This window comes from Tachysurus fulvidraco, chromosome 3 (assembly GCF_022655615.1).
Source record: "Tachysurus fulvidraco isolate hzauxx_2018 chromosome 3, HZAU_PFXX_2.0, whole genome shotgun sequence".
In the NCBI taxonomy this organism is placed as follows: domain Eukaryota; kingdom Metazoa; phylum Chordata; class Actinopteri; order Siluriformes; family Bagridae; genus Tachysurus; species Tachysurus fulvidraco.
Window position 1 is genome coordinate 31,303,740 of NC_062520.1, and position 24,648 is coordinate 31,328,387.

General features: G+C 43.1%; 3 protein-coding genes across 11 annotated transcripts; 2 read left to right on the forward strand and 1 right to left on the reverse strand.

Annotated features, from left to right (window-relative positions):
* The first annotated feature begins 915 nt into the window (after positions 1-915).
* On the forward strand, positions 916-13,569 carry LOC113652098 (carnitine O-palmitoyltransferase 1, liver isoform). Of its 4 annotated transcripts, XR_007140105.1 has the most exons (20): positions 916-1,072; positions 4,612-4,754; positions 5,406-5,545; positions 6,093-6,264; positions 6,357-6,458; positions 6,585-6,722; positions 6,986-7,063; positions 7,268-7,375; positions 7,938-8,034; positions 8,956-9,151; positions 9,251-9,439; positions 9,664-9,769; positions 9,931-10,047; positions 10,136-10,300; positions 10,400-10,528; positions 10,808-10,963; positions 11,079-11,192; positions 11,303-11,395; positions 11,494-11,843; positions 12,450-13,569. XR_007140105.1 is itself a non-coding variant. In XM_047811057.1 (19 exons), exons 2-19 carry the CDS (start codon positions 4,614-4,616, stop codon positions 11,614-11,616), a joined length of 2,364 nt encoding a protein of 787 aa, XP_047667013.1. In that variant the 5' UTR covers positions 916-1,072; positions 4,612-4,613; the 3' UTR covers positions 11,617-13,569. The 4 variants fall into 4 exon arrangements, 3 of the variants coding, with proteins under 3 accessions (XP_047667013.1, XP_027016811.2, XP_047667014.1); XM_047811057.1 differs by having other exon boundaries at positions 11,494-13,569; XM_027161010.2 differs by having other exon boundaries at positions 917-1,072; positions 7,938-8,025; positions 11,494-13,569.
* A 1,185-nt stretch (positions 13,570-14,754) lies between these two features.
* Positions 14,755-19,023, forward strand: LOC113652101 (troponin T, slow skeletal muscle-like). Of its 6 annotated transcripts, XM_027161014.2 has the most exons (12): positions 14,755-15,862; positions 15,965-15,978; positions 16,062-16,088; positions 17,224-17,245; positions 17,341-17,401; positions 17,476-17,592; positions 17,931-18,008; positions 18,131-18,244; positions 18,335-18,447; positions 18,542-18,632; positions 18,719-18,759; positions 18,882-19,023. In XM_027161014.2, the coding sequence occupies exons 1-12, from the start codon at positions 15,837-15,839 to the stop codon at positions 18,928-18,930; spliced, it is 753 nt and encodes a 250-aa protein (XP_027016815.2). In that variant the 5' UTR covers positions 14,755-15,836; the 3' UTR covers positions 18,931-19,023. The 6 variants fall into 6 exon arrangements, with proteins under 6 accessions (XP_027016815.2, XP_047667020.1, XP_047667017.1 ...); XM_047811064.1 differs by lacking the exon at positions 16,062-16,088; XM_047811061.1 differs by having other exon boundaries at positions 15,965-16,088; positions 17,341-17,592.
* On the reverse strand, positions 18,869-23,867 carry LOC113652100 (dynein axonemal assembly factor 3). The gene is made up of 12 exons (XM_027161011.2): positions 23,546-23,867; positions 22,624-22,724; positions 22,407-22,522; positions 21,770-21,863; positions 21,440-21,606; positions 21,157-21,333; positions 20,940-21,062; positions 20,688-20,810; positions 20,432-20,609; positions 20,193-20,307; positions 20,017-20,091; positions 18,869-19,823 (listed from the first exon to the last, which is right to left on the reverse strand). Exons 2-12 carry the CDS (start codon positions 22,703-22,705, stop codon positions 19,685-19,687), a joined length of 1,389 nt encoding a protein of 462 aa, XP_027016812.2. The 5' UTR covers positions 22,706-22,724; positions 23,546-23,867; the 3' UTR covers positions 18,869-19,684.
* Positions 23,868-24,648: the final 781 nt, after the last annotated feature.

Consider the following 24,648-nt stretch of genomic DNA (forward strand, 5'->3'; position numbering starts at 1 on the left):
TTGTATACACCACAACGAAGGGGGGGGGGGGGGGGATGGTGCGTGCATACAGTAACGTTTGTGACATGAAGAAGTTAAAAGAATGTACCATGGAGAATGAGATGGTCATGATTTTTTTTCTGTAGATTTTGTTCTGTTTTGTTTGTGTAGAGCATTTTACAATATTCAAAAATCATCTTTATAGAAGGGGGACACGGTGGCTTAGTGGTTAGCACGTTTGCCTCACACCTCCAGGGTTGGGGGTTTGATTCCCACCTCCGCCTTGTGTGTGGAGTTTGCATGTTCTCATCAAAGGCATCTATATGGGATCACACACATGAAGAAGAAGGTGAAGCAGATGTGAAGAAACTGAACGGAGGAGTATCAGGGGTGCAAGAGGAGACACTGCAAAGGGAATATCATTTTGTACAGGCAGTTGGAGCACAAGTAGACAGAGAGGGAGAGGGAGAGAGAGAGAGAGAGAGAGAGAGACAGAGAGAGACAGACAGACAGACAGACAGACAGAGATACAGTCAGAGAGAGACAGAGGGGGGAGAGACAGACAGAGAGAGAGAGACAGAAAGAGAGAAAGAGGGAGAGAGAGACAGACAGACAGAGAGACAGTCAGAGAAGGGAGAGAGACAGAGAGAGGGAGAGAGAGAGAGACAGAGAGAGAGAGAGACAGACAGACAGGAAAGAGAGAGAGACAGAAAGAGAGAGAGAATGTATTTGTATGAAACAGGTTGCACTACAAATGTTTATCCCATCGATACATTAATGAATGAAATAATGAATGAAAATAATGAACAATTCTCATGATTCAGATTATGATTTAGACTTTGAAAAAATAATCGTATCAAATAACAGAGAGATAAAAACAGGCACTTCCGCGTTTTGCGAGCTCCATCAGTAGCTCGTCCTCTGATTGGTCAGCCTGTCATGGACGCTGAAGCGCTGGACTAATCACATGCGTGCGCGCTGACGAAGTGATTATACTACGGCCGAGAGGCTTTCATTCGTCGCTGAGGTCCATTGGGTGCGCGTGCGCCTACGCAAATACCTGTATATTCGGCTTCATCTTTCTAAACATCAGGTAGGAAGGTTTCATTTTCATCCGTGTGTGTGCTTGATAGTTGGGGTCATGCGGATGACTGTCCGGTGAATGAGATGCGTCTGTTAGTGTAACACAAAGAACAAACGCATTGGGTTGGGCAGTCATCACATCTTATTAGCCGGTATGCTAGCTGGTCTCGCCTCATCGGGTTTTTTTTCTTCCCATACCCGCTTTCAGGAAAGCCCGCCTTCTGCTTTCTGATTTGACAGCTCGTGTCACGTGCCTGATTACGATTGGACTATAGGTCGATGGATTTATAAATGTTTTGCTTTTAGCCAATCGTAGCAGGGTTGATTGTGATAATACGGGTGGGATAAGAATCGCCAGAGCATCCTTCTAAAAAGGCTGTGGCGATTTTATTTAAATGTACGGTTTACTTCTTCAGTGCTGCGCGCTGAGGTTCTGTATGTCAAAAGCCAGCTGTGTAAAAATGTAAAAATTGTGTTAATTGTTCGTATCCGAGTGGAATAGCTAGCCAGCTAGCTTGGTGATTTCCGGTGAGTAGAATATAAATACACGACGGCTGCGAGCCTTACTTCCGGTTGATTATTGACAGGTGCCTGATGTCACCAAACCGGCTCGGCTTTGTGGAGAAACTCAGAACCCCTGAGGAAGGAAAAATGTGGCAGAAAAAAAATGTCCTCCAGGTTTTTTTCCTTTTTTCATTTTGCTCTGGAGCTCCACAGCATTATGATCATTTATTTATGTTCAGTAAATGCTGCATTCTGGTGGATTTGGGAGGTTGTTTCTGCATGTGAAGCCAGAATACACCCTGAATACTTAGCCAGTGTGTCCCAGGGCAACACACACTCACACACACACACACACACGCACACGCACACACTCACACATACACACATGGCCAAATTTAATATTTGGTGGAAAAACCTCTCTGAGGATGTGAAACTCTACGTGCTCCTGGAGCTGAGACGCAGCAACGTTACTCTGCGTTTTCCATGTTTGATTAAAATTTCCAAGATCCTGTAAACCGTCAGCCTTGTGCCTTGCGTGGGCTTGTTCTCCTTTTCTCTGAGTTGACAAAGACATAGACGTGTCATCTGACATCTGTGGTATTCTGGGTTTCTCAAGTTCACCATGAAAACGAGGACCTAAACATTTGCATGGAAAGTGGCCGTGTCCCAAACGGCCTTGCTCTTGGAAGGAAAACCTCAAAAAATGACATCTGCTCTGGAGTTTTTGGATGAAAATGTCCAATTACGTAAAAGTGCTTTTTTTTTTATATATATATATATATATATGATTATAGCAAATATAGCTACAGACAGCGATTAATCACGGAGACGATCAGCAGGCGTTCCCACGTGAGCTAAAAGGTGAAGCTAAAACACCTAGCTGTTTCTGAGATCTTTTCTCACTTCCTGTTTGTTGCAAACGAACTTCACGCTTGCTTTCTAACTCGAGGTCATACTGCTAAATATATTTGACGCAACAGCGTTTCTGAGAAAGGTCCTCGTTTCCTTTTTGGTGATAATGTCCAATATGTTTGGACAAAAATGAAGTAGAAGACTCAAGAAAGAAAAAGCAAGAAGGAAACTTTTTTTTATTTTTTTTAATAAATATGTCATGGCAGAAAATTCAATTTTGCAGAACTAACGTATTGATAGATGAGACTACCAGAAGCTGCCAGAATATAAGTAACACCATCTTTGGTGCTTGGCCACTTGATGATACTCACAGAACTGCATAATTATGGGCTGGGACTTTCTTTTCTCCTGAAACAGCTTCAGTTCTTCAAGACCAGGATTCACCAAGATTTTGGAAGAATTCCTTTCAGGTTCTGGTCCTTGACACTTTTCATGCAGCGAATCTCCTATGAAACTTTACCACATCTGGATTCAGATGACTGGGAAGACCGCCGAGGAACACTGAACTGGTCAGAAGCGGAATCTGATCTTCAGCTGTTGTAGCTCATCCATGTCAAGGTTAAATGCATTGTGCGTTCTAAGATGCTGTTATCTGGTTACCGGAGCCTTTCTGCTCGATCGATCCAGTCCAGCCGTTACGTGTCTCTGTGTCTCATCGACGAGGTCAGCAGAACTCCATCTCACCGGATGTTTTTTCTATATTACTGTCAAAATCACAGCGATCACATTTATGTCCCCGTCATTCTGACCGTTTTCTGCACTGGATTTCTGGCTGATTTAGTTTACTGCTGGAATCAGTAGTACAGGTGTTCCTAATAAAGCGGATAATACAATTCAAGCAGTTTCCACAGATGTTTCCAGATAACCTAAGTTATGAAGGGAGACATTTCTCCTGTTGTTATAGTATAGTCGTGTGTGTGTGTGTGTGTGTGTGTGTGTGTGTAAGGTGGAAAGAATTGGAGGGTCATATGTCATTTTTGAAATGGAGGGAGAACGATAGGCCTAGTGGAGTTAACATAGTCATAGCGTCGGTCGTCCTGCTTCGTTTTTTTTAGAGCTAGCAGTCACAACAACAAAGTCTTGTGGTTACATTGACGTGCTCTGTTACCTCAGTGTGACTTTTCAGCATATAAACACAAGCAAGTTACTCTCAGAGGAGCTTTAACCGTATTACCAGTAACACTTAGTCACCAGGTTCAAGAAGCATGTAGATACAGTAAGTATTGATGTGACCGTAGGCTACAGTGGCAGAAGACCACATCGGGTTCAGCGCTCAAATTTGGACAGGAAGTCTGGCAAGTGAGTGTAGACAAAAACAAACCTGAATCCTCGAGGTGTTTTGTGGTTCAGGTTACATTCATAGAAGGAGAACATTCCATACAAGCAAGAAAAAATAAAAAGCATGCCTGGAACTGGTTTGCAGTAAATGGTCGATGGGTTTGAGATCTTCGTCACCGCGCAGAAGCGGTTGTTCAAGTTCAGGCTGTCGCTCAATCCAGGATGAATCAGAGGCATGGAATTAGTGCAGTATTTATAAATATTTTCCTTGTTTGTAATTTTCCATCCTGTGAAAAAGAGCTCAAATATCAGGAAAATCACCATGTTAAATTTACCACTTCTTATGCTTTACTCCGAGTCGGTCATCAGAGGAAACGTCTACAAAGGTTTTCCTCTTTGTGGGTTTTCTATATTCTATACTTTCTATATTCTGGTGTCGGTGGTGTGTGTGTGTGTGTGTGTGTGTGTTTTAAGATAAAATAACGGTTGAAGTAATGCATTCGCAGGACATTTTGCAGGACTTTTTTTCTCCCCCAATTCACCTTTACATGCAGGTGTGGTGTTCTGAGAGAGAATCTCCGAAGGAGGGGCAGAAGTCGCAGGACGTGTTGCTTTAGTTATTCTTTATCCCGGTACAAAAGAAAATCCCAAGTCGAAATTTCACGCTATCGTGTGGTCGACTACAGACAGTTATGGAAGTTCAGGCGGAATTGAACTCTGAATTGTTTGGGGTTTTTTTTTCCTACAGACTTTGATAAATTGGTGTCCATTAAAGCACTAGAGAGCTAACGGGTGTCCGTGTGCAGAGCTCTTGTGGAGACTAATGCTTTGAAATTGTGTGTGTGTATGTTGCAGGGATGGCCGAGGCACATCAGGCTGTAGCGTTCCAGTTCACCATAACTGCAGAAGGTATCGACCTGCAGCTTTCTCACGAGGCCCTGAGACAGGTTTATCTCTCCGGACTTCGCTCTTGGAAAAAGCGCACAGTGCGTTTAAAGGTAACTCCTCCAAGCCTGAGCCTAGTTATTTATCCTTTTTATTTCAAATAGACACAAGTCTCTTTTCCATTCGTTCTGCTAAGACAGGGAAAAGAAAAAAAGGCTTTTCTATGTTTAAAGAAATCGACGCTGCAAAACGACCCGACTAAAAAAAAAAAAAAATCTCTGAAATTCCTTTTTCAGATTTAAGATGTTTTATTTTAGTTATTTAAAGATTTTCACTTAGAAATTAAATATTTAAGATCACCTCAGATCTTTTACATTTTAAAGTGGAAAGTTTCCCTGATGTACGCATGATGTCATGGGTAAGAAATCAGGTTAGTATTTTATTATTATTATTATTATTATTATTATTATTATTGATATTTAATGTCTTTTAGGTCATTATATTACCAAATGCCTTTTTAGTTCAACAAACAGCAAGATATTTTGGGTTAAATATTTTTTTGTTCCTATTTAAACCTAAACTACAACAGGAGCAAAACTTGTTCAGCATGAGCATCTTACACACACACACACACACACACACACACTTCTAAACACTAAGCATCTATATACCTCCTTTCACATCATTCTCTCACTCTCACCCTCCCTCTCTCTCGCTCATCTCTCCCCCCCCCCCCCCCCCCCCCCCCCCCCCTCTCGGTGCAGAATAATGTGATCACGGGTGTGTATCCTGCAAGCTTGTCCTCATGGCTCTTTGTGGTCATAGCGATCCTGGCCACAATGTACACACGCTCGGACCCGTCCATGGGCCTCATCGCTAAGATCCAGGAGCACCTGCCAGTCAGGTAACCAGCTCTCTCTCTCTCTCTCTGTCTCTCTTTGTCTCCCTCTCTCTGTCTGTCTCTATCGCTGTCTCTGTCTGTCTCTCTTTCTCTCTCTGTCTGTCTCTATCACTGTCTCTGTCTGTCTCTCTTTCTCGCTCTCTCTCTGTTTGTCTCCCTCTCTCTGTCTGTGTCTCTCTCTCTGTCTCTGTCTCACTGTCTCTCTCTCACTCTCTCTCTCTCTCTCTGTCCTCCCTCCCCTATACACTGTAGTGACTAGTGACCAAGGAAAAAAACAAATATGTTTAACAATGATGTCATTGAAATTTAGCAAATTGCTACATAAATGTTTTTAAATAAACATCAACAAAATAAGTATTTAAACAATTAATTTAATCAACTTTAGTCTTGATGTCTATTATTATTATTATTATTATTATTATTATTTCTTAACTTCAGATCTCCTCGTTTTAATCCCACTGTATAGTTTAGATGAATATAATGCGGTATATTATAATTCTCTCTCTCTCTGTCTCTCTTTTTCTCTTTCTGTCTCGTCGTCTCTCTGCAGCGGTTCTCTGAGCCCTCAGGGTCGGACGGTGGTCTCCGCCTTGGTGTTCAGCACACTACTGTGGCTCTCCCTCATCTTCACCATGAAGCTGTGCCTGAAGCAGCTGCTCTCGTACCACCGCTGGATGTTCGAGCAGCACGGCAACGTTTCAACCACCACCAAGATCTGGGTGGTCCGTACCAGATCAGTTATTACGCTCTTTACGGTTCTGCCGTTTGTTTGGTTAGAGAACCGGTCAGAACATTTGTTCTTTGTGTGTTTAAGATGCTGGTGAGGATCTTCTCCGGTCGTCAGCCGCTGCTGTACAGCTATCAAGGTTCTCTGCCTAACCTACCAGTACCTGCTGTCAAAGACACCATCCAAAGGGTGAGTCTGTTCATCATCATCATCATCATCATCACCACCAACACTAAATGAGCATGACTTAAAAATCTCTCATTTATTTATTTATTTATTTATTTATACACATACATATATCCATCCTTTTACCAGTACATGGAGTCAGTGCGTCCCCTGATGACAGACTCGGAGTTCAAGAGAATGGCGACTCTAGCGAGAGATTTTGAGCTCAGTCTCGGAAATCGCCTCCAGTGGTACCTCAAGCTCAAGGCCTTGTGGGCCTCCAACTACGTGAGTTCTCTGCTTTTAGCGAGAGTGTTGGATCTGTAGGTGCGAGATCTAATCCAATCTGCTACTTATAGAATATTCATGAATGTAAGATCCAAGTGTCCGATTTATTACATCCAATAAACAAGATTCATTCATTCAATGTAGGGATATTTCGCTCCAGTGTGATATCTTTACACACTCCCTGATCTACACCATCTATGTAGTTCTCCAAAGAAAGGAGATGTTTAGAGGTGTGTGTGTGTGTGTGTGTGTGTGTGTCACAGGTGAGCGACTGGTGGGAGGAGTACATCTACCTCAGAGGTCGCGGCCCCATCATGGTGAACAGCAACTACTATGGCATGGTGTGTATCTTTGCCCCAACACCCCCCCCCCCCCAACACACATGTATACAGCAGCTTAGCAATTAAAACTATATCAAATAAGTGCAAAGTGTTTATTGGTGTGCATGTATAAATAGGAGATAAATAGATCCTAGTTATTGTTAAGGTCAGATCATTGAATCGATTAATGAACTTGTTTGTTGTTGTTTGTTGTTCTGTGTTTAGGACTTTATGTTTGTGACCCCAACACCGATCCAGGCTGCCAGAGCAGGGAACACGCTGCACGCTCTCCTCCTGTACCGTAGGAAGCTAAACAAAGAGGAACTCAAACCTGTGAGTTCACCTGAACACTGCACAAAGAAAGTGTGCGCCGCCGTGGCGTGTGTTGTGTTGTACTGTTTTTTCCATCCTTTATTTTCCATTTCATTAACTTCATGAAGATCTTTTGTTTCTTTTCTCCCCCTCTCTCTCTCTCCCTCTCTCTTCCCCTCCCTCTCTCACACCTTCCCTCTCTCTTCCTCCCTCTCTCTCTCTCTTTCTCACTCTCTCTCTTATTCACACTCTCCCTCTCTCTCTCCCTCCCTCCCTCCCTCCCTCTCTCTCTCCCTCTCTCTCTCACACACACTCCCTCTCTCTCTCTCCCCCTCCCTCCCTCCCTCCCTCTCTATCTATCACACACACTCCCTCTCTCTCTACCCCCTCTCCCTCTCTCTTCCTCCCTCTCTCTCTCTACCCCATCTCCCTCTCTCTTCCTCCCTCACTCTCTCTCTTTCTTTCTCTCTCTAACCTCTCTCTCTACCCCCCTCCTCCCTCTCTCGTCTCCTCCCTCTCTCTCTCCTCTATCTCTCATCTACCCCCTCTTTCGTCCATCCCCCCCCCTCTCTCTCTCCTACAGAGCCGTATACCTGGCACTTTCATTCCTCTATGTGCAGCTCAGTGTGAGAGGCTTTTCAACACCACACGAACCCCAGGAGTGGAAACGGGTAACATGCGTGTACACACACACACACACACACACACACACATATTAAAGCTATCACGCAATATAGACAGAGAGAGAGAGAGAGAGAGAGAGAGAGTTCACCATCCCCATATGTAGAGTTGTGTGTCTGTGTGTGTCTCGTCTGACCGTCTGATTCGTGTACCTTGTCTGCTGAGCCCTGACATCCTCTTGTCTTTCACTGTTCACGTGTTTCACTTCTTCTGTTGATTTTATACTTTATTGCATGCGTTGTTTTTCTCTCCATCGTCATCCTTTCATCTTCCCTATGGACATTTTTTTCCCTTTTATCTTGCATTCTCTCCTTCATTTCTCCCTCTCTCTGATCAGTGCTTGTTGAAGGCCACTATTCCTCGCTGCTCCTATCAGTATGAGTGGATGTTTGACACTTGTCGCATACCGGCAGTTGTGACAGGTATACACACACACACACACACACACGCACACAATCTGTAGTTACTAACTGGAGAAATATATATACAGTATAAAGTAATAAAACCCAGAACAGACTAGGAGCACTTTATACTCCTCACCGTCTGTCACACTGTGTGTAATTGCTGTGTTGATTGGCAGGCTGGTGTCGGATTAACACGCGCTCTACTTGGTAAAATATGAGCTTTACTCTCCTCCTCTCCGCCCGCACGGTCCTCTTTTTTTTTTCTCCCCATTATCCATTCTGTCACTTTACTGAGAAACCGTCCACCGTAAAGACGTTTCTCTGTCGGGACGATCTAGTTCCCTTGGCACCCAAGACACCTTCCGTCATGTCCTTCCTGTCCAAATATTTATGGTTATTAGACGCAGAACGTGTTTGACTTGTTAAATAAGGCTTATACCTGTAGCGTAGTCGGAGTACGCGGCAGGCTGCGCCGTAAACGACAAGCTGAAACGTTCTCTTGTTCTCCGGCTGTAGACACGGTGGTGCACTGGAACGACAGCGAGCACGTGGCCGTGTACCACAGGGGGCGCTATTTCCGTCTGTGGCTCTATCAGGCGGGCAGGATGCTGAGGCCACGTGAGATTGAACAGCAGATCCAATGTATCCTGGATGATAAGTCTGCCCCAGCGCCAGGCGAGGAGAAACTGGCAGCATTAACTGCAGGGGACAGGTAAACACACACACACACACACACACACACACACACACACACACACCTCCTTCATCACTGAGACTCATATTAATTCTTGTCTTTACATCCATTTCCTAGAATTCCATGGGCTGAAGCCAGGAAGAAGTTTTTCAGCTCTGGCGTCAACAAGAGGTCCCTGGACTGCATTGAGAAAGCCGCGTTCTTCGTCACTCTGGAAGACGAGGAGCAAGGCATGATGGGAGACGACCCCGACGCGAGTATGGACCGTTACGCCAAGTCTCTCCTTCATGGGAAATGTTACGACAGGCGAGTAACTCAGGAGCGTGACGTTAGGCTGGAACCGTTGGCGGATTGCTGAAATTATGAGAAATAAAACAAAAAATTGAGAAATTAAAAAAAATTATTATTAATAAAAAACATTATGAGAAATAAAAAAAAATTCCCTTGAGAGGAATTAAATTCTTTCCATAATTTTGACTGTTATTTAGCATTTATGATGTCAGTCTCATCTGCAGCACTGTGTTCCTCAGGTGGTTCGATAAGTCCTTCACCGTGGTGGTGTATAAAAACGGGAAGAACGGCCTGAACGCAGAGCACTCCTGGGCAGACGCTCCCATCGTCTCCCACATGTGGGAGGTGAGATTTAGGAAACAAACGAATACCCGTTTAAATGGAGGCTTAAATGGAGAAAACTCACTCACACTCTCTCTCTCTGTCTGTCTTTTTTTCTCTGTCTCTCTTTCCCTGTCTCTCTCTCTTTCTGTCTCTTTCTCTCTTTCTTTCTCTCTCTCTCTCAGTATGTCCTAACCATGGACAGTTTTCAGTTGGGTTATAATCAAGAAGGACATTGCAAAGGTGACGGTAATCTGTCTCTGCCCCACCCGGTGCGGTTGTCCTGGAACATCCCCACAGAGGTAGAACTTTACCCCTATCTACAAACCACATTCTGTTCTTTTGACTTCGCTGGTCTTTCATTCCCTCCCTATCTTGTTTTTCTCTTAGTGTCAGGATCGTGTCCTCCAGTCTCTCTCGGTAGCGCAGGCGCTGGCCGAGGACGTCAACTTTCACGTTTTCGCCTTCCGGGATTTTGGCAAAGGCAGCATTAAAAAGATCCGCATGAGCCCAGATGCCTTTATTCAGTTAGCGCTGCAGCTAGCCTACTACAGGGTGAGTGTTTAGGTATAAGTACATGTCCCACCATGTCCTGCTACAGCACAACACCCGGTTTGTCCACATTGATTAATGTTGTCTCTCTCTGATGCTCAGGACAGAGGGATGTTCTGTCTGACGTACGAGGCGTCGATGACGCGCCTGTTCCGTGAGGGCCGGACTGAAACGGTGCGCTCGTGTTCCAGTGAGAGCTGTGCCTTCGTCAAAGCGTTCCACAACGGAGAGGTGAGACACACACGCAGTGTTTAGCCTTCTGTCTCACACACCTCATGATAACCTCAATGTTGTAGTGACGGAGAAAACTACAGGGTTCTAGTGTGTCTATTATTTACTCTTGTGTTCATTTGTCTCTGTCTCTCTCTCTGTCCATCTCTCTCTCTGTCTCTCTCTGACTGTTTTTCTGTCTCTCTCTCTCTCTCTCTCATATTCTCTGTTCGTCATGATTCTCTCTCTTTGTTTTAAAGTCGAAGTATTAAAGGAATAAATCTGCCTTTTCCTGTGCAGGCGGTGGACCAGTGCAGGCGTTTGTTTCGCTCAGCGGCTGAGAAGCATCAGATGCTTTACCGACTGGCCATGACAGGAGCTGGAATAGACAGACACCTCTTCTGCCTCTACGTCGTCTCAAAATACCTGGGCGTGGAGTCGCCCTTCCTGAAAGAGGTGTGTGTGGGGTGTGTGGATGGGGTGGGGGATGTGTGTGTGAGAGAACAAATCTGGGAATTTTTGTGCATCTGTGAACAGAATTAAATCTCAGACCTGTATGTGTTGGGGTCAGGTGTTGTCCGAACCGTGGCGTCTCTCCACCAGTCAGACTCCGTTCCAGCAGGTGGAGCTGTTTGACCTCGTGAATCATCCCGACTACATCACCTGCGGTGGAGGATTCGGACCTGTAAGTCTTTTTATCGTGAACATCACGACTAGCGATCGGGTGTCATTTCAGTGTGAAAGTGAAAGTCGTGAAGAATCTTTAATCCGAGACGTCTGAACGTTAAATTCCAGGTTGCCGACGATGGATACGGCGTGTCCTACAGCATCATTGGGGAGAAGATCATCAGCTTCCACGTCTCCAGCAAGCGTTCGTGTGCTCAAACCGTGAGTTGTTTTTCCACCAAGCGATTCTTTTTTTGTGTGTTTTTTAAAGTCAGACAGTGAGAAGGGGGAATAATTATCTTTTTTTTTTTTTTAATTAGGACTGCCACAGGTTCGGCATGCAGATCAGGACGGCGCTGTTGGATCTTTTGAAGCTGATGACGGACGATAAGAAAGAAGAGCCACAAAGCGAGCAGAACCACACCACAAAGAAAGACCAGTAGAGGGCAGTAGAGGACAGAGGGATTCATTCAATACAGAAGAATTAGTGTGTGTGTGTGTGTGTTTTCCCCTATTGATTGTGCGTGCGTGTGTGTGTGTGTGTGTGTGTGTGGTAGAATGGTGCAAAGGGACCAGAGGCAGGATAAAATTACAGATGCATTATCATGTGAAGAGATGATGATGATGATGATGAGCCGGTTCCGTCTTAAATGCCTTAAGTGTTCAGCAGGTAGGGATTTAACAGCTACATCTAGGGTCAATTTCAGTTAGCTCCTGCATCCCAATTCCACTCAGTATCTTTTTTTTTTTTTTCCCCCTCCCTTTTATTTATTTTTTTTTCATTATTATTTTTATTTCTTAAGCAAAAACAACCTATTTGAAGCAGCGTCACACAAAAAAAAAACAATAGATAAATAAATAAAAAGGGCATTGTAGCTTAGAGAGACGGTAGCTATCGGATTAAATAAATACTAGCTTTGTGCGAGGGGACGAAACCCCTAGCATACAGATATGCATCACGTTGTACTGCTACCTTTTTTTATGCTTCTTTTCATTATTCATTTCATCTTTACATTTATTTGTTTTTAAAAAAAAGTGTCATCTGCCTCATTTCTTTCTTTCTTTTTTAATGCTTTCAAAAACATGTTGCTCAAATGTGCAGTTATGTAAGAGTTATATGTCCGTGAGGTCCAGCTAATATTAAAGCAGCCCAACACCTACACGGTTACACTTAAAGCAGCGCCAGTGCAGTATTGCCACAGAGGGCACGTGACCGAGACGAGGAAGAATTCAGAATATATACATAAAAGGAACTTTGTTTTGTTTTGTTTTTCAGGTCATGAACAATTCCAACCTCACTTACACACTGGAATGTACAATTCTACATGTATTTAAATCTTGAAACGGATTTTATACTTCGGGTTCAACGTTAACGCGGTGCAATCGCGAATGAACTGGTGTTTAGGATACAGTCGTTTTTTAGATGTCGGACCTCGCGTTCGGATTCGATGACGTCGCTCCGAACCGTTTTTACTTGAATGGTGGTGTTTTTATTTTGTTGTTGTTGGTGGTGGGTTTTGTTGTGTTTTGTTTTCTCCCCCCAGCACACACTTACATAACGTTTTCCTTGCTGATGATGACAGGGCCACATGATTCAGTGTGAAGTTCAGAACAAAAAATCGTGCAGCTGTTGGAGTCTTTTTATAGACAGATGCATGACATAATGCTTAGTAACGCATGAGTGATGGCTAATAATCGTGAAAGATCACGCCTGAAGGGAACGCAGTCGTGCAGTCCGAACCGTTCGGATGTCTCAGTGACGGTGTGATTTTTTTTATTATTATTATTTTATTATTATTAATTATTATTTTTCCTCTTCCTCAACGGCTTGAACGAAGATTTCTAGGAAGGATCAAAGCTCAGATTGAGGGTCATGAATCTGCACCACTTTTGATTGCCAGTGAGACTTTATAATAGTGGGGATTTATTATTATTATTATTACTACTACTACTATAACTACACTAACTATTTTGTTTCACTCAACACTTTTACCATTTTTCATCTTATGACATTTAATAACCACTGACTTCTTGTTGCTGTTCTTGTTGTTGTGTGTTGATTATTCGATGATGTCCAAGTTAACACCTGAAACAATATGGTTATTCGTAATGTATCTAGCTCTCTCCCAGACACTCTCTAAATTAGAATGAGCTCCCCTAAACACCCCACCCCTACACCCCCAAGCACTTATTGCCCCTTCTCTCGGGTCGGTAGATTGCGTCCCGTCTTTATTTCGTCTCTTCTCGCTTTCGTCTTTTCTGCAGTAGGGTGCAAGTCTTTCTTGCTTTCTTTGGCCTGACTATAGCAAGTGTCTGTATTTTATACGTCCTCATTGGGGGGAAAAAAAGTGAAAGACATGAAATCTTTTTTTTTAATAAAAAGAGATTGAAGCACACACACACTGTTGTCTGTCGTATTTGTTTTAGAAAGGGAAAGAACTACAGAACATAAGGGACGTCTGACGTAGTATCGTACACGTTCCACCAGGTGTCGCCTTTGGCTAAAAGACACGATCCGGATATTCAAAGTCACTGGCGATTTAAAACCTGACCAATACTTGGGATTCAGAACAGAATGTTAAAGTATATGGAGAATCTGTTTGGACATCGAACGTATATCTTCCAACACGATGATTACATTTACAGAATTTAGCAGACACTCTTATCCAGAGTGACTTACATTTTTTATTTCAGTTTTATACACCTGAGCAATTCAAGGTTAAGGGCCTTGCTCAGGGGCCCTGCAGTGGCAATTTGTTGGACCTGGGATTCGAACCGATGACCTTTCGATCAGTAGTCGAGGTTAAGATGAGAAGTCTTCTTCAAAATGCTCTGTATTAATGTTCTAATCATTAACACCTGATGTGATACACCTGTAGGTCCATTTTAAGTACAAATAAACGTGGGTGTGTCCTTTTTCCTCACAAGAAATTTTATTTTTTTTTACATTACATTTTAAAGATCATTAAAAAAAAAGACACTGTTTGGTTTTATTACTTGAATCTTAAGCTGAAGATCAAATGCCAATATATTTAACTATTTTTAAAAAAATCCCAGGCTTTCATGGGGGTGTCCTAATGTTTCTACATGACTGTGTGTAACATTTATGGGTGGAGTTTAAGGTACAGCACTTCGTAACTGGATGTTTTCTACATGACTATGATGGAACGGTATGTAAGTAAAAAATAATCTAGTTTTAACGACTGTAAGACGTGTCCCGCTTTCAAAGAACTTTATACACTCCTCCTGTGCTATGTATTTATTTATTAGGTACGTTTATTTACGGAGATATGAACTTGCTTTGGCTGATCACAACATGAATGGGTTGATTTTTTTTTTTAAAAAAACAACTTGCAACCTTTGGGGGCACGGTGGCTTAGTGGTTAGCACGTTCGCCTCGCACCTCCAGGGTTGGGGGTTCGATTCCCACCTCCGCCTTGTGTGTGTGGAGTTTACATGTTCTCCCCGTGCCTCGGGGGTTTCCTCCGGGTACTCCGGTTTCCTCCCCCGGTCCAAAGACATGCATGGTAGGTTGATTGGTATCTCTGGAAAAATTGTCCGTTGTGTGTGAGTGAATGAGAATGTGAGTGTGCCCTGGGATGGGTTGGCACTCTGTCCAGGGTGTATCCTGCCTCGATGCCCGATGACACCTGAGATAGGCACCCAAGAAGTTCGGATAAGCGGTAGAAAATGAATGAATGAACTTGCAACCCTCATCTTGGCACTGAAAGGAAGTTTTTGACGTCATATTCGCTGTCTCTTTCTCTGACCTGTGTTCAAGGGTAACTGTTAATTCAGGTGGATTAGAGATCAAATCCATAGCTGGATTGTAGCCTTTGATATCTGTGCTCATGAACAAACAGCATGTCCAGTTTTGTCCATGTCAGTCTCAATTAAAATCTGCCATTTGTTTTCCTCCTCTAATTAAAACACCAAGACAAACATGGGGTCCAGAAAGGACTATTCTTTATTACAGGAGTTGCTATTCAACTTATCATTGCAACAGGAAATGGCAAGAATTTAGAGAAAGTGTGCAGTGAATATTTTCTGACACTGGAGACTCCTTTATATCCATAAACCTTCTATCCAATCAGTGTTGAGAACAGCATAACATTTACATAGTTTTGATGATTTGAACAAATCTGGCTTTGAAGTGTATGTAGGGAAATAAATGTATAAAAGTGGACAATATTCATGTTAATAAAGGTTCGTTCTTTTCTTATTTTTCTTTTTTTCAGTGTATTTTCTGAACAAAAGGAGGCGGTGGAGCGATTGCTTTATTGATGTCATTATTATTATTATTATTATTATTATTATTATTATTATTTTGGTTTGTCTTCGTATGTGATGATATATTTGAAGGTAGTTTATTCGTTTGTTATCAAACCTGCACGTTTTCTTATCCGAGTTATTTTTGAGTGTATTTTTGGATCTGTCCTGAGTTCTGATCTGGATTTAGTTATTAGCGCTTTATTAGCAGGATTAAGCCTTCACAGTGCCGTGATCCTACGGTTTGTCTTCACCTGTCATGGATAAGAACCTGTTCTGTGTGTGTGTGTGTGTGTGTGTGTGTGTGTGTGTGTGTGTGTGTGTGTGTGTGTGTGTGTGTGTGTGAGACGCCTAATAAATCTCTCTCCGTCTGTCGTCCGGTACGTTTTCCACCATGTCTGATGCAGAGCAAGAGCTGGAGTGAGTTCCTCAGCATTTTTATTTATTTGTTTGTTTGTTTAATAAAGCCTTGATAGCCATGACAGTTGAAGTTGAACACTAACCTAACCTGGTTTGTTTTAGGGAACAAGCGGAAGGTGAGAACTTGTGTTCTAAGGTGTTTTATTGTCAGTGCTGAAGTTCAGACTGAACGAATATTTACTGCTGTTTGTACATATAGAGGAGGAGGATGGACACGCAGATGGAGGTGAGAGAGTGTGTGAAAATATCAGACCGTAATTCAGCTCGTTGATCCAGGTGTGTGTATAATGAGCTGTTGGTGCGCAGCATTATAATATAATATAATATATAATAGGCTGTGCAGGATCGAGTACTACTTTATCATCTGTTGAATAATGAGCCATGTTTGTAGATGATATTTAGCCGCCAAACAAAAACAAAACTAACGTGTAGCCAATGAGCAGAAAGGGGCGGGGCTTGTCAATATGAGTGTTCAGTGCGCATGTGTGACATTAGCAGAAAGCGGTTTTAACATCGACATGGAGGATAAAAACAAAGAAAGAAAGAGAAGAAAGACTTACGATAAGGACAAGAAGTAGGACGTGTTAATATAGGATCAGCTTTCCAGCGCTGGAGAGAACTGAAGGAGCAGGAAGTTGGCCACATATTCACAGGTTGGAGTTTCCCGAGGCAATAACTCCTGAGCTAAACGCTGTTACTACACAAATAACACCTCTTTTCTATCGTAGTAATGTAGAGAGGCAGCTACAACCGCCTTTTGTGTAGTAACAGTGTTTAGCTCAGGAGTTATCGACTCGGGAAACTCCGACCTGTGAATATGTGGCCGACTTTACTTAAGACGCCGAGGCGCTTTTTTCCTTCTCGATAGGTGAGTAACGTTGGTTTTGCTTTGTTACACAGAACTAATATATGCCTTTGTCCTTTACATCATTATGCTTGTGTGGCATTTTTGTTTGTTTGTTTATCTACAATCGTATTGTTCTTCCCTTCAGCTATGATAAAGACACGTTTCTGTTAGTCGCCTGTGTTACGTATGTATGTGTGGGCGGAGCTATCGATACAGGGGTGGGACCCGTTTGGGTTAGGGGCGTCTTTGTTTTGGTGATTTTATAAGTCAACGTTGGCTTTCAAACAACGGAGACCGCACCTTTAATAAAGACTCAGGAATATTGAGCAACCATAAAAGGATCAACTACACACGTGATCGAGAACCTAGAAATCTTTCCATCCTGCTGCGTAACCCGACTCCGAACACGCAGAACTTTCCCAGCGTAAATATGACAGCTCGAGACAAATGTTTTACTGGTTGTTATGGAAACCTGGAGTTCTGTTTGTCTTTCACGTTTTCTTCTGGTTTTTAGAAGAGGAGCGGCCCAAACACAAGTATGTCCACAAGAGCCATACACACACACACCACTTAACACTTTCACACACTGTGCTGTGTTGCTCATTTATGATGTGTATGGTGACATGTGCAGATTAACACACTCTCAACACACTACTCCGAAAATCCCAGACGGAGAGCGAGTGGACTTCGATGTAAGATATTGCATCACGAGATTAATCACATATACACACATGATTTTCTCCATACACTCAGTGTGTGTGTGCAGGACATCCACAGGAAGCGGATGGAGAAGGACCTGCTGGAGCTGCAGACACTGATCGAAGTCCACTTTGTCCAGAGGAAGAGAGAAGAGGAGGATCTGATTGCGTTGAAAGAGAGAATTGTGGGATTTGTTCTTGTTTAAATCCTTTTTGTGTCTTAAACCCTTCAATAGTCTGGACAAAAAAAAAAGGATTTTATAATTGTACAGCAGTTTTAATTTTATTTAAATGTTTATTTCCACTTAGGAAAAAAACAAGCAAACATTTAATTAAATAGAAAGAAACAAATTTTAGATTTTATATTGTTTTAAAATATGGCAAAGAGCAATGACAGGTTCTTTTTAAAGCTTGATCAGAAGTGTCTTGGTCTTTATTAGTGTGTGTGTGTGTATGTGTGTGGGTGTATGTGTGTTTGTTTGTGTGTGTGTGTATGTGTGTTTGTGTGTGTGTGTGTGTAAAGGAAAACCGCAGGGCAGCGCGAGCCGAGCAGCAGAGGGTTCGAGCAGAGAGAGAGAGAGTCAGACAGACGAAGATTGTGGTGAGACTCTGAATACCAACAATTTCACATTTCATGAAGATAAAAAAAACTGAACACTAAACAATTGACTTTGTAAAATACCAATAATATACAGACGGGATAACAGGTCCACTGTTTTGCAGGAAGAGCGACAGAGGAAGGAGGAAGAGGAGGCAAGAAGGCGGGCTGACGAGGAGGCGAAGAAGAAGAAGGTCCTTTCCAACATAAGCGCTCATTTCGGAGGGTTCCTGGCGAAGGTCTTGTATCTTCAGTGAGTTTTATTCACCTCTCTCTTTAGCTCTCTCTTTTTCTGCAAGTCATCCCGCTCTGTCTGTTACATGAGCCAGGCGGAGCAGCGGAGACGAGGGAAAAGACAAACAGGACGAGAGATCAAGAGGAAGACTCTAGCAGAGAGACGCAAACCTCTTGCTATTGACGACCTGAGAGAGGACGGCCTGAGGTTTCGCATAAACACACACACACACACATTCTGTAAATCCAACATGCTCAATAAGTCTGTATATGTGTGTGTGTGTGTGTGTGTGTGTGTGTAGAGAGCGGGCTAGAGAGATGTGGGAGCGGATCTACCAGCTGGAGTCTGAGAAGTTCGACCTCACTGAGAAGATGAGGAGACAGAAATACGAGGTGACGGACTGCTTCTAAAAGAAAACTAATATATATAAATATTTATTGGTCAAGAAATCCAATAAATCGTCTTTGCTTTCTCTTAGACCGTCGTTCTTCTCAACCGCATCTCCCACGCTCAGAAATTGTACGATCATCTCGTTAACACTATTTACTGAACTACACTATAATATAATTATACTATAATATCATTATATATCAGTTGCAGTGACGTCTGTTCACAAGTCTTTCTTTTCTCACGCTTGGTAGTAAGAAGGGGACCGGAGGCAAGGGCAAAGTAGGAGGGCGCTGGAAGTGAAGACTCTCGGACGAACATGATCGAAATAATCTGAGCTGTTGTTGTACGTTTGCTTGTCTGTAGTCGTTTTAGAGGAATAAAATGTTAACGTTCCACCCGGCTCGAGATTTCTGTGGTTTGTGTGTGGATTTTGTGGCGTAACGATCGATCCCTAACATCTGGTCATGTACCAACTACCTTCGAGCGAGCGAGTGTTATTCCCATCCTGAAGAAACCTGCTCTGGATCCATCAGACATCAGTAACTACAGACCTCCAATCCTCCTCCACCTTTCAGCAGCGTTTGATACGGTCAACCACAGGACTCTCTTGTCCACCCTCAGGAGCCTTGGGATTTGCAGATCAGCTTGGGAGTGGTTTGCTTCCTAGCTGGAAGGACGCTCATACCAGGTAAGGTGGAGGGAAGTGACATCTGCTCCACGCAGACTCTCCACTGGTGTCCCACAAGGCTCAGTACTTGGTCCTCTTCTTTTCTCCCTGTATACTCACTCTCTTGATGAAGTTATTTCCTCACGTGGGTTCTCTTACCACTGCTATGCTGACGATACCTGCTGATATCCCTCAGATACCACAGCTTGTGTTCGGATCTCAGTGTGTCTGGCAGAAATATCATCGTGGACGGCGGCTCTTTGTTGTATGTGTGTATGTATATATGTATGTATATAAAAGTGTTTGTAACAGTGTTTTAGGATCCAGATTTCAAAGCACTTTTGTACGTCGCTCTGGATCAGGACGTACGTGCTGTAAATGTACATGTCAGTCTTTTTGCAGTGTGAACACGGCGTACGCGTCGTTGTCCTTCGCGTGAGCCGGGACGAACCCCAATTGTTTAGCGATTTCGCTCACTCTTGTTGCAAAAGCAGACTCCTGCTCCTTAGACAAGTCCAACAAGTACCTAACACACACACACACACACACACACACACACACACACACATCCAAAACATACAGTATACATACAGTGCTGATTCTATTATCACACTCATATGTGAATCACATGTATGTGTGTGTATATATATGTCTGTATGTGTGTATGTATGTGTGTGTGTGTGTGTGTGTGTGAGTGAGTGAGTGAGAGAGAGACTGACTTGGCGAGCTCTATGATCAACACAGCGTCTGGTGCGGCTGTCTGTATCAGGGAGGAGTCCAAATGGTGCATCATGCTGTACACAATTATTAAAGTCATTACAACAGCAAGTAACTATTACTTGTGTTACATCTCATCATGTGTGTACGCATTCATAACACAATCCACTACAAATACCTGGCGGAAAAGTAGACGGCGTTGAACAGACGGCAGTATTTGTTTTTCATGGGCAGTTTGGGCAGAGAGTCCAGAGACAGGAACGACACGGTTACTCGGGGTAGATTCATCAGCTCTGAGCACACACGCACACACACAAAATGACGCACACACACAAAATGACGAACACAATCTCCCTCTTTGCCCGAATGATTTGCTCTAGCCGGTGGTAAAATAACATCATTTTATAAACTTGTTACCTATGGGGTAGCTCTTCTGCTTCGCCGGCTCATCTTCTGACTGACGTGTTTCGCCTGGTGGGATTGACGCGTCATCAACCGCATCCTTGGCGGGATTCGAGACAGTGTTGTGTCCTCCTCTAATGTTCAGGGACATAAATAACTTCTGCAGGTTGTCTAAAGAGATGTTCTGAGCGGTCTGAGAGTAAGACATGGATAAAGAGGGTGAGAGATAATCAGAGGTTATAAGGAAAATGATGATCCTGTTGGTTTCTACCTTTACATGCTGGTTGTTTTCTGTCTTCAGAAGTTCTTTGTTGTCAGTTTCAATGCCGAAGGACAGATACGGACTTGAGACAATGTCTCCCCAGTAGCCTCGGGCTCCCACCCTGTTTTCTCTCTAACACACACACACACAACAATGAAATCCTAATGAGGTTTTCACTACATAGGAACAAATACTCAGCTAAGTACGACTGAGGTGAGAGGGACGAGCTCGAGGTGCGACTGACACGCGGAGGAAACTCACCTGCATGAACAAGCGTGTGGACAGAAGGCTAGGATTAGCAATGCAGTAAAGTCCCTCCCTCATCTCAAAGGCCACACCACGTTCCCTCCATTTTATGTAATCCTGTCTGCGTATCACTCGGCACTGCAAACCAGAAACCCTGTGGGTCAGGATTAAGAATTCTACAGCAGTAGAATGTGGTGCTTGTAAATAAATAGCGCGCTTTTTAATAGCTCACCCCTTTGTCGTGTAGTTTCATGGAGAGGTCCCAGTCGAAGCAGCCTCTGCGGGCGTCGTAGCGTGTCCCCAGGTGCTGTCTGACACGAGCGTCCCACACCTTACACATACTGAGCGGAGGGGAAGGGGGATGCTGCCACTGCTTAAAGATCCGAGCCAGTTCGTCTCGCTCCTTAAACTGCACACAATGTTCAGGTTCCACTAAACAAAACGTTTACGCAAAAGATCGTACTCGTATTCTCACGTACGTTCACGTGATGCCACTTTCATACACACACACACACCTTAAGAAGGCTAGTGTCTAGGCAGGGGTGTACGTGTGTGTCTGTCTCTGTGGCCATTGTGTCGGTGACTAAGAGAAACAGTCGAGCTGCGATGTGCTTCAGCTTGTTGTGGGTTTCAGAGCGGATCTCGCTGTTCCCGAACAGCTCGAGGAAGACCTCCGTTTTCTCTGAAAGTATAGATGAACAGAACAGTCCTCAAAAATCGATTGCATTATTACTGTTATTGTTTCCTGAATGCCAAATCGGACAACATTCGAATTCAGGCTAATCTGATTCGGCAGTACTGTACAGTATATTGTAGATATGAGGTGAAGGACCCTCCACACCCACCCTGCATGCCCATGCTTTCCAGAGCGCTCAGAGATACGTAGAGGAGCAGCAGTTGTCTCGCGACCACTTCCATACTGTTCTCTATCACCCAAACCTGAAAGGCATTTCACAGACTGTCAACAAGTGACCATGACATCTTTACCGCCAAATCTGTGGTAAGTGCACTGAACGATGTGACCAAACGCATCACGGTGTTGTTAACTGGTAATTAATTGACCTTGCGGTGGGAAAAGTTACTCGGCTGTACTCTAGTACAATGTGTAAGTGATGTTCCATACGAGGAGCTCCAGGCTTTTGTGCGTTCATGTCACATAACATCAGGCTGCGTTTTTGCACATATACATTCGACTCGTGCAGAACTCGTTCGACGGCATTACGGCCGTGTAGGTTTCTGCCTGGCTTGCGCGCCACTTTCAATAACACGAACATCGGCACACCAGCGTGTTCGTGTTCGCACACTCCTCAGAGCCTCGTAAAGTGTTTGCCTGTTCAGACAGGTTCACACTCGTTCATCAGTGTGCCACTTAAAAATGTAAGCGCACTAAAATGTAGCTGAATCGGATTAGCGGATTTTTCTACGCTCTTACAGGTTGGGTGGAGAATAAAAAAAAAAGAGCTTTGCGTTCCAGACACGCACATGGAGTGTGTCCGAGTCCCTGAGGCCTGAGATGGTCTTTAGGATGTGTCTCGGGTCGCTGCTGCCCACCAGCAACACGTTCAGCTCCGTCTGTTGTCTCGGCATTTGACTTTTCCCTAATTAAAGCACAAACCGATTAGAGCGGTACACTTCATACAAAGGCACAAATGTAAAAATGCACATCCAAGCTGTCACTTTAATTTAATTTAAATCTCACGTTTCTCGAGCAGATCTCTGGCTGGTCCGAAGCCCCACCAGGTGATGCACCCGGCTCCCTCCAGAGTCATCCGGCCGCTCATTATCTCTTCTAACACTCACCTTGAGACGAGACAAAAGATATAAGGTGTTCTTCTCGGGATTAGAACAACACTGGTTCTAGGCACCATGCTAGATATTTCGCTAACAGTTACACCGCAACACTCCGATTGGTCTGAAGGTGTCGCTATTTCGGATCATATTCAAATCACTTTGTTATTTGTCTAGGTCTAGGAGATGTTTCGCGTTTATGGAAGGAGTCTCCAGTTTAAAAATAAAACCAGAGGCTGGTGAGAGTCTGTTGAAAACAAACTCGGATCGATCTTGTTTCATAAAAGCTATAAATTCTATGGATTCTTGATATATTCTTCATTCTTTAATTATTAAGTTAATCATAAAACTAAAAAATAAAAAAGGTAACCACTGAGATATTTTTTATCATCACGCTAACATTATTTTGCTGATGATTTTTCTATAACAGCACACCACCGTGTGTTTTACTCCTTATCTATTTAATACATTTAGGAGGGTAGATTTGTAGCGACATCATTCCTGAGCAGAACTCTTGAAAATTCTTGAAACAGAATGTTTTATTGCTGACTATAAATATAAAAAGATTAATAATATTAAAAATAAATGACTTACTTTAATTCGGATTAAACGCAATTAAAGTAAATGTTACACTTTTATAAGGTTTAAAGGGTTTAATGAGTTTATGTTTATAGTGAAATTGTCCCAAATGTAAATTATTCATTATTCAAATTCGTTAAACAGCGCGTTTTCCCCTTAGAACACTTTAGTTTGTATACGAAATAAATACTACAAACAATAAAATAAAATAAAATAAACACTTAATAATACATAAGAAGCTCCATGAAACTCACCTTCACTATGTACAAACCGACGACCAGTTCGTTTGTAACGGTTGCTAGGTAACAGCTCGCTGGAAGATTGGGGACGGGGGTGTGTGTGTTTTTGTTCTACCGTCTGAATATGGATGAGAATGATTCGGTGTATGAAACATAGCTGCCGTGTGAAGTACACTTTGTAGACAGGATACGAACTATGTCGGTGCGAAACATTATAGAAACGAAATGTTCTACGATGCGATTCGTGCTTTGTTTATCATTCGTTTTTAAACACACCCCTACAACGGGTCATACCAACTCGTACACGTTCACACAAACAGCAGCACTAAGCTCGACTTTCTCCATTGTGCAATATTAAAGAGAAAAAAAATGCCTCAGTAAAGCTTTTTTATTTATTAAAATGTGTCTCCATACAAAGTAACCTACTGACTTCTGAAGTGTTTTATTCCTCTTATATCACAGCAGTGTAACCGGTGACACATTAGCTTAGCATTAGCTTCCGCCTAGCATTAGCTGCCTACAGTATAACAGCGTGTCGTGTCGTTCTTTACGTAATGTCTGTTGTTTTAAAACTGATTTAATAAGATTATAAAAGGTTAAATAAATAAATAAAACCTTGCCCAGTGATACGGTTTAATGAGGGATGGTCTGGGAAACGCCCCAGTAAACCTTCCCATGGCAGTAAACTAACGTGCTGTTTGTTATTCATCACCTGTAGGAGCTCCACCCGACTGACACATCATATCATTTACTTCTCATTGGACTTCCAGCAGAAACAAAAGTGTTCCCAGTCAATTATGTATTAATAATTTGTGAATATATAGAGGTATAGATAAAGATATAAATATATAATAATTGCATTCCTGCGCTGTAGCCTGCAGCAGATTCAGCGCACTGAAGTATAGAGTGGAAGTGATGACACCTGACAGATATGGGTGGGTGTGGGTGTGGGTGTGGGTGTGCGCGCATGCATGTGCATATGTGCATGTGCATGTAAGGTGTTTGTGTGTGTCTGTGTGCATGTAAGGTGTTTGTGTGTGTGCGCATATGCATGTAAGGTGTTTGTGTGTGTATCTGTGTACATGTACTGTAAGGGTGTGTGCATGTGCATGTAAGGT

Coding starts and splice junctions, on each gene's coding strand:
- LOC113652098 (XM_047811057.1), top strand. CDS start 4,614: ATGGCCGAGGCACATCAGGCTGTAGCGTTCCAGTTCACCATAACTGCA. Junction 6,265..6,356: donor CCACCACCAAGATCTGGGTG/GTCCGTACCAGA, acceptor TGTGTGTTTAAG/ATGCTGGTGAGGATCTTCTC. Junction 6,459..6,584: donor TCAAAGACACCATCCAAAGG/GTGAGTCTGTTC, acceptor TCCTTTTACCAG/TACATGGAGTCAGTGCGTCC.
- LOC113652101 (XM_047811061.1), top strand. Junction 16,089..17,223: donor GGATGGACACGCAGATGGAG/GTGAGAGAGTGT, acceptor TCTGGTTTTTAG/AAGAGGAGCGGCCCAAACAC. Junction 17,246..17,340: donor GAGGAGCGGCCCAAACACAA/GTATGTCCACAA, acceptor TGACATGTGCAG/ATTAACACACTCTCAACACA.
- LOC113652100 (XM_027161011.2), bottom strand. CDS start 22,705: ATGAGCGGCCGGATGACTCTGGAGGGAGCCGGGTGCATCACCTGGTGG. Junction 21,607..21,769: donor GGAAAGCATGGGCATGCAGG/GTGGGTGTGGAG, acceptor CTATACTTTCAG/AGAAAACGGAGGTCTTCCTC. Junction 20,811..20,939: donor CCACACGCTTGTTCATGCAG/GTGAGTTTCCTC, acceptor TGTGTGTGTTAG/AGAGAAAACAGGGTGGGAGC.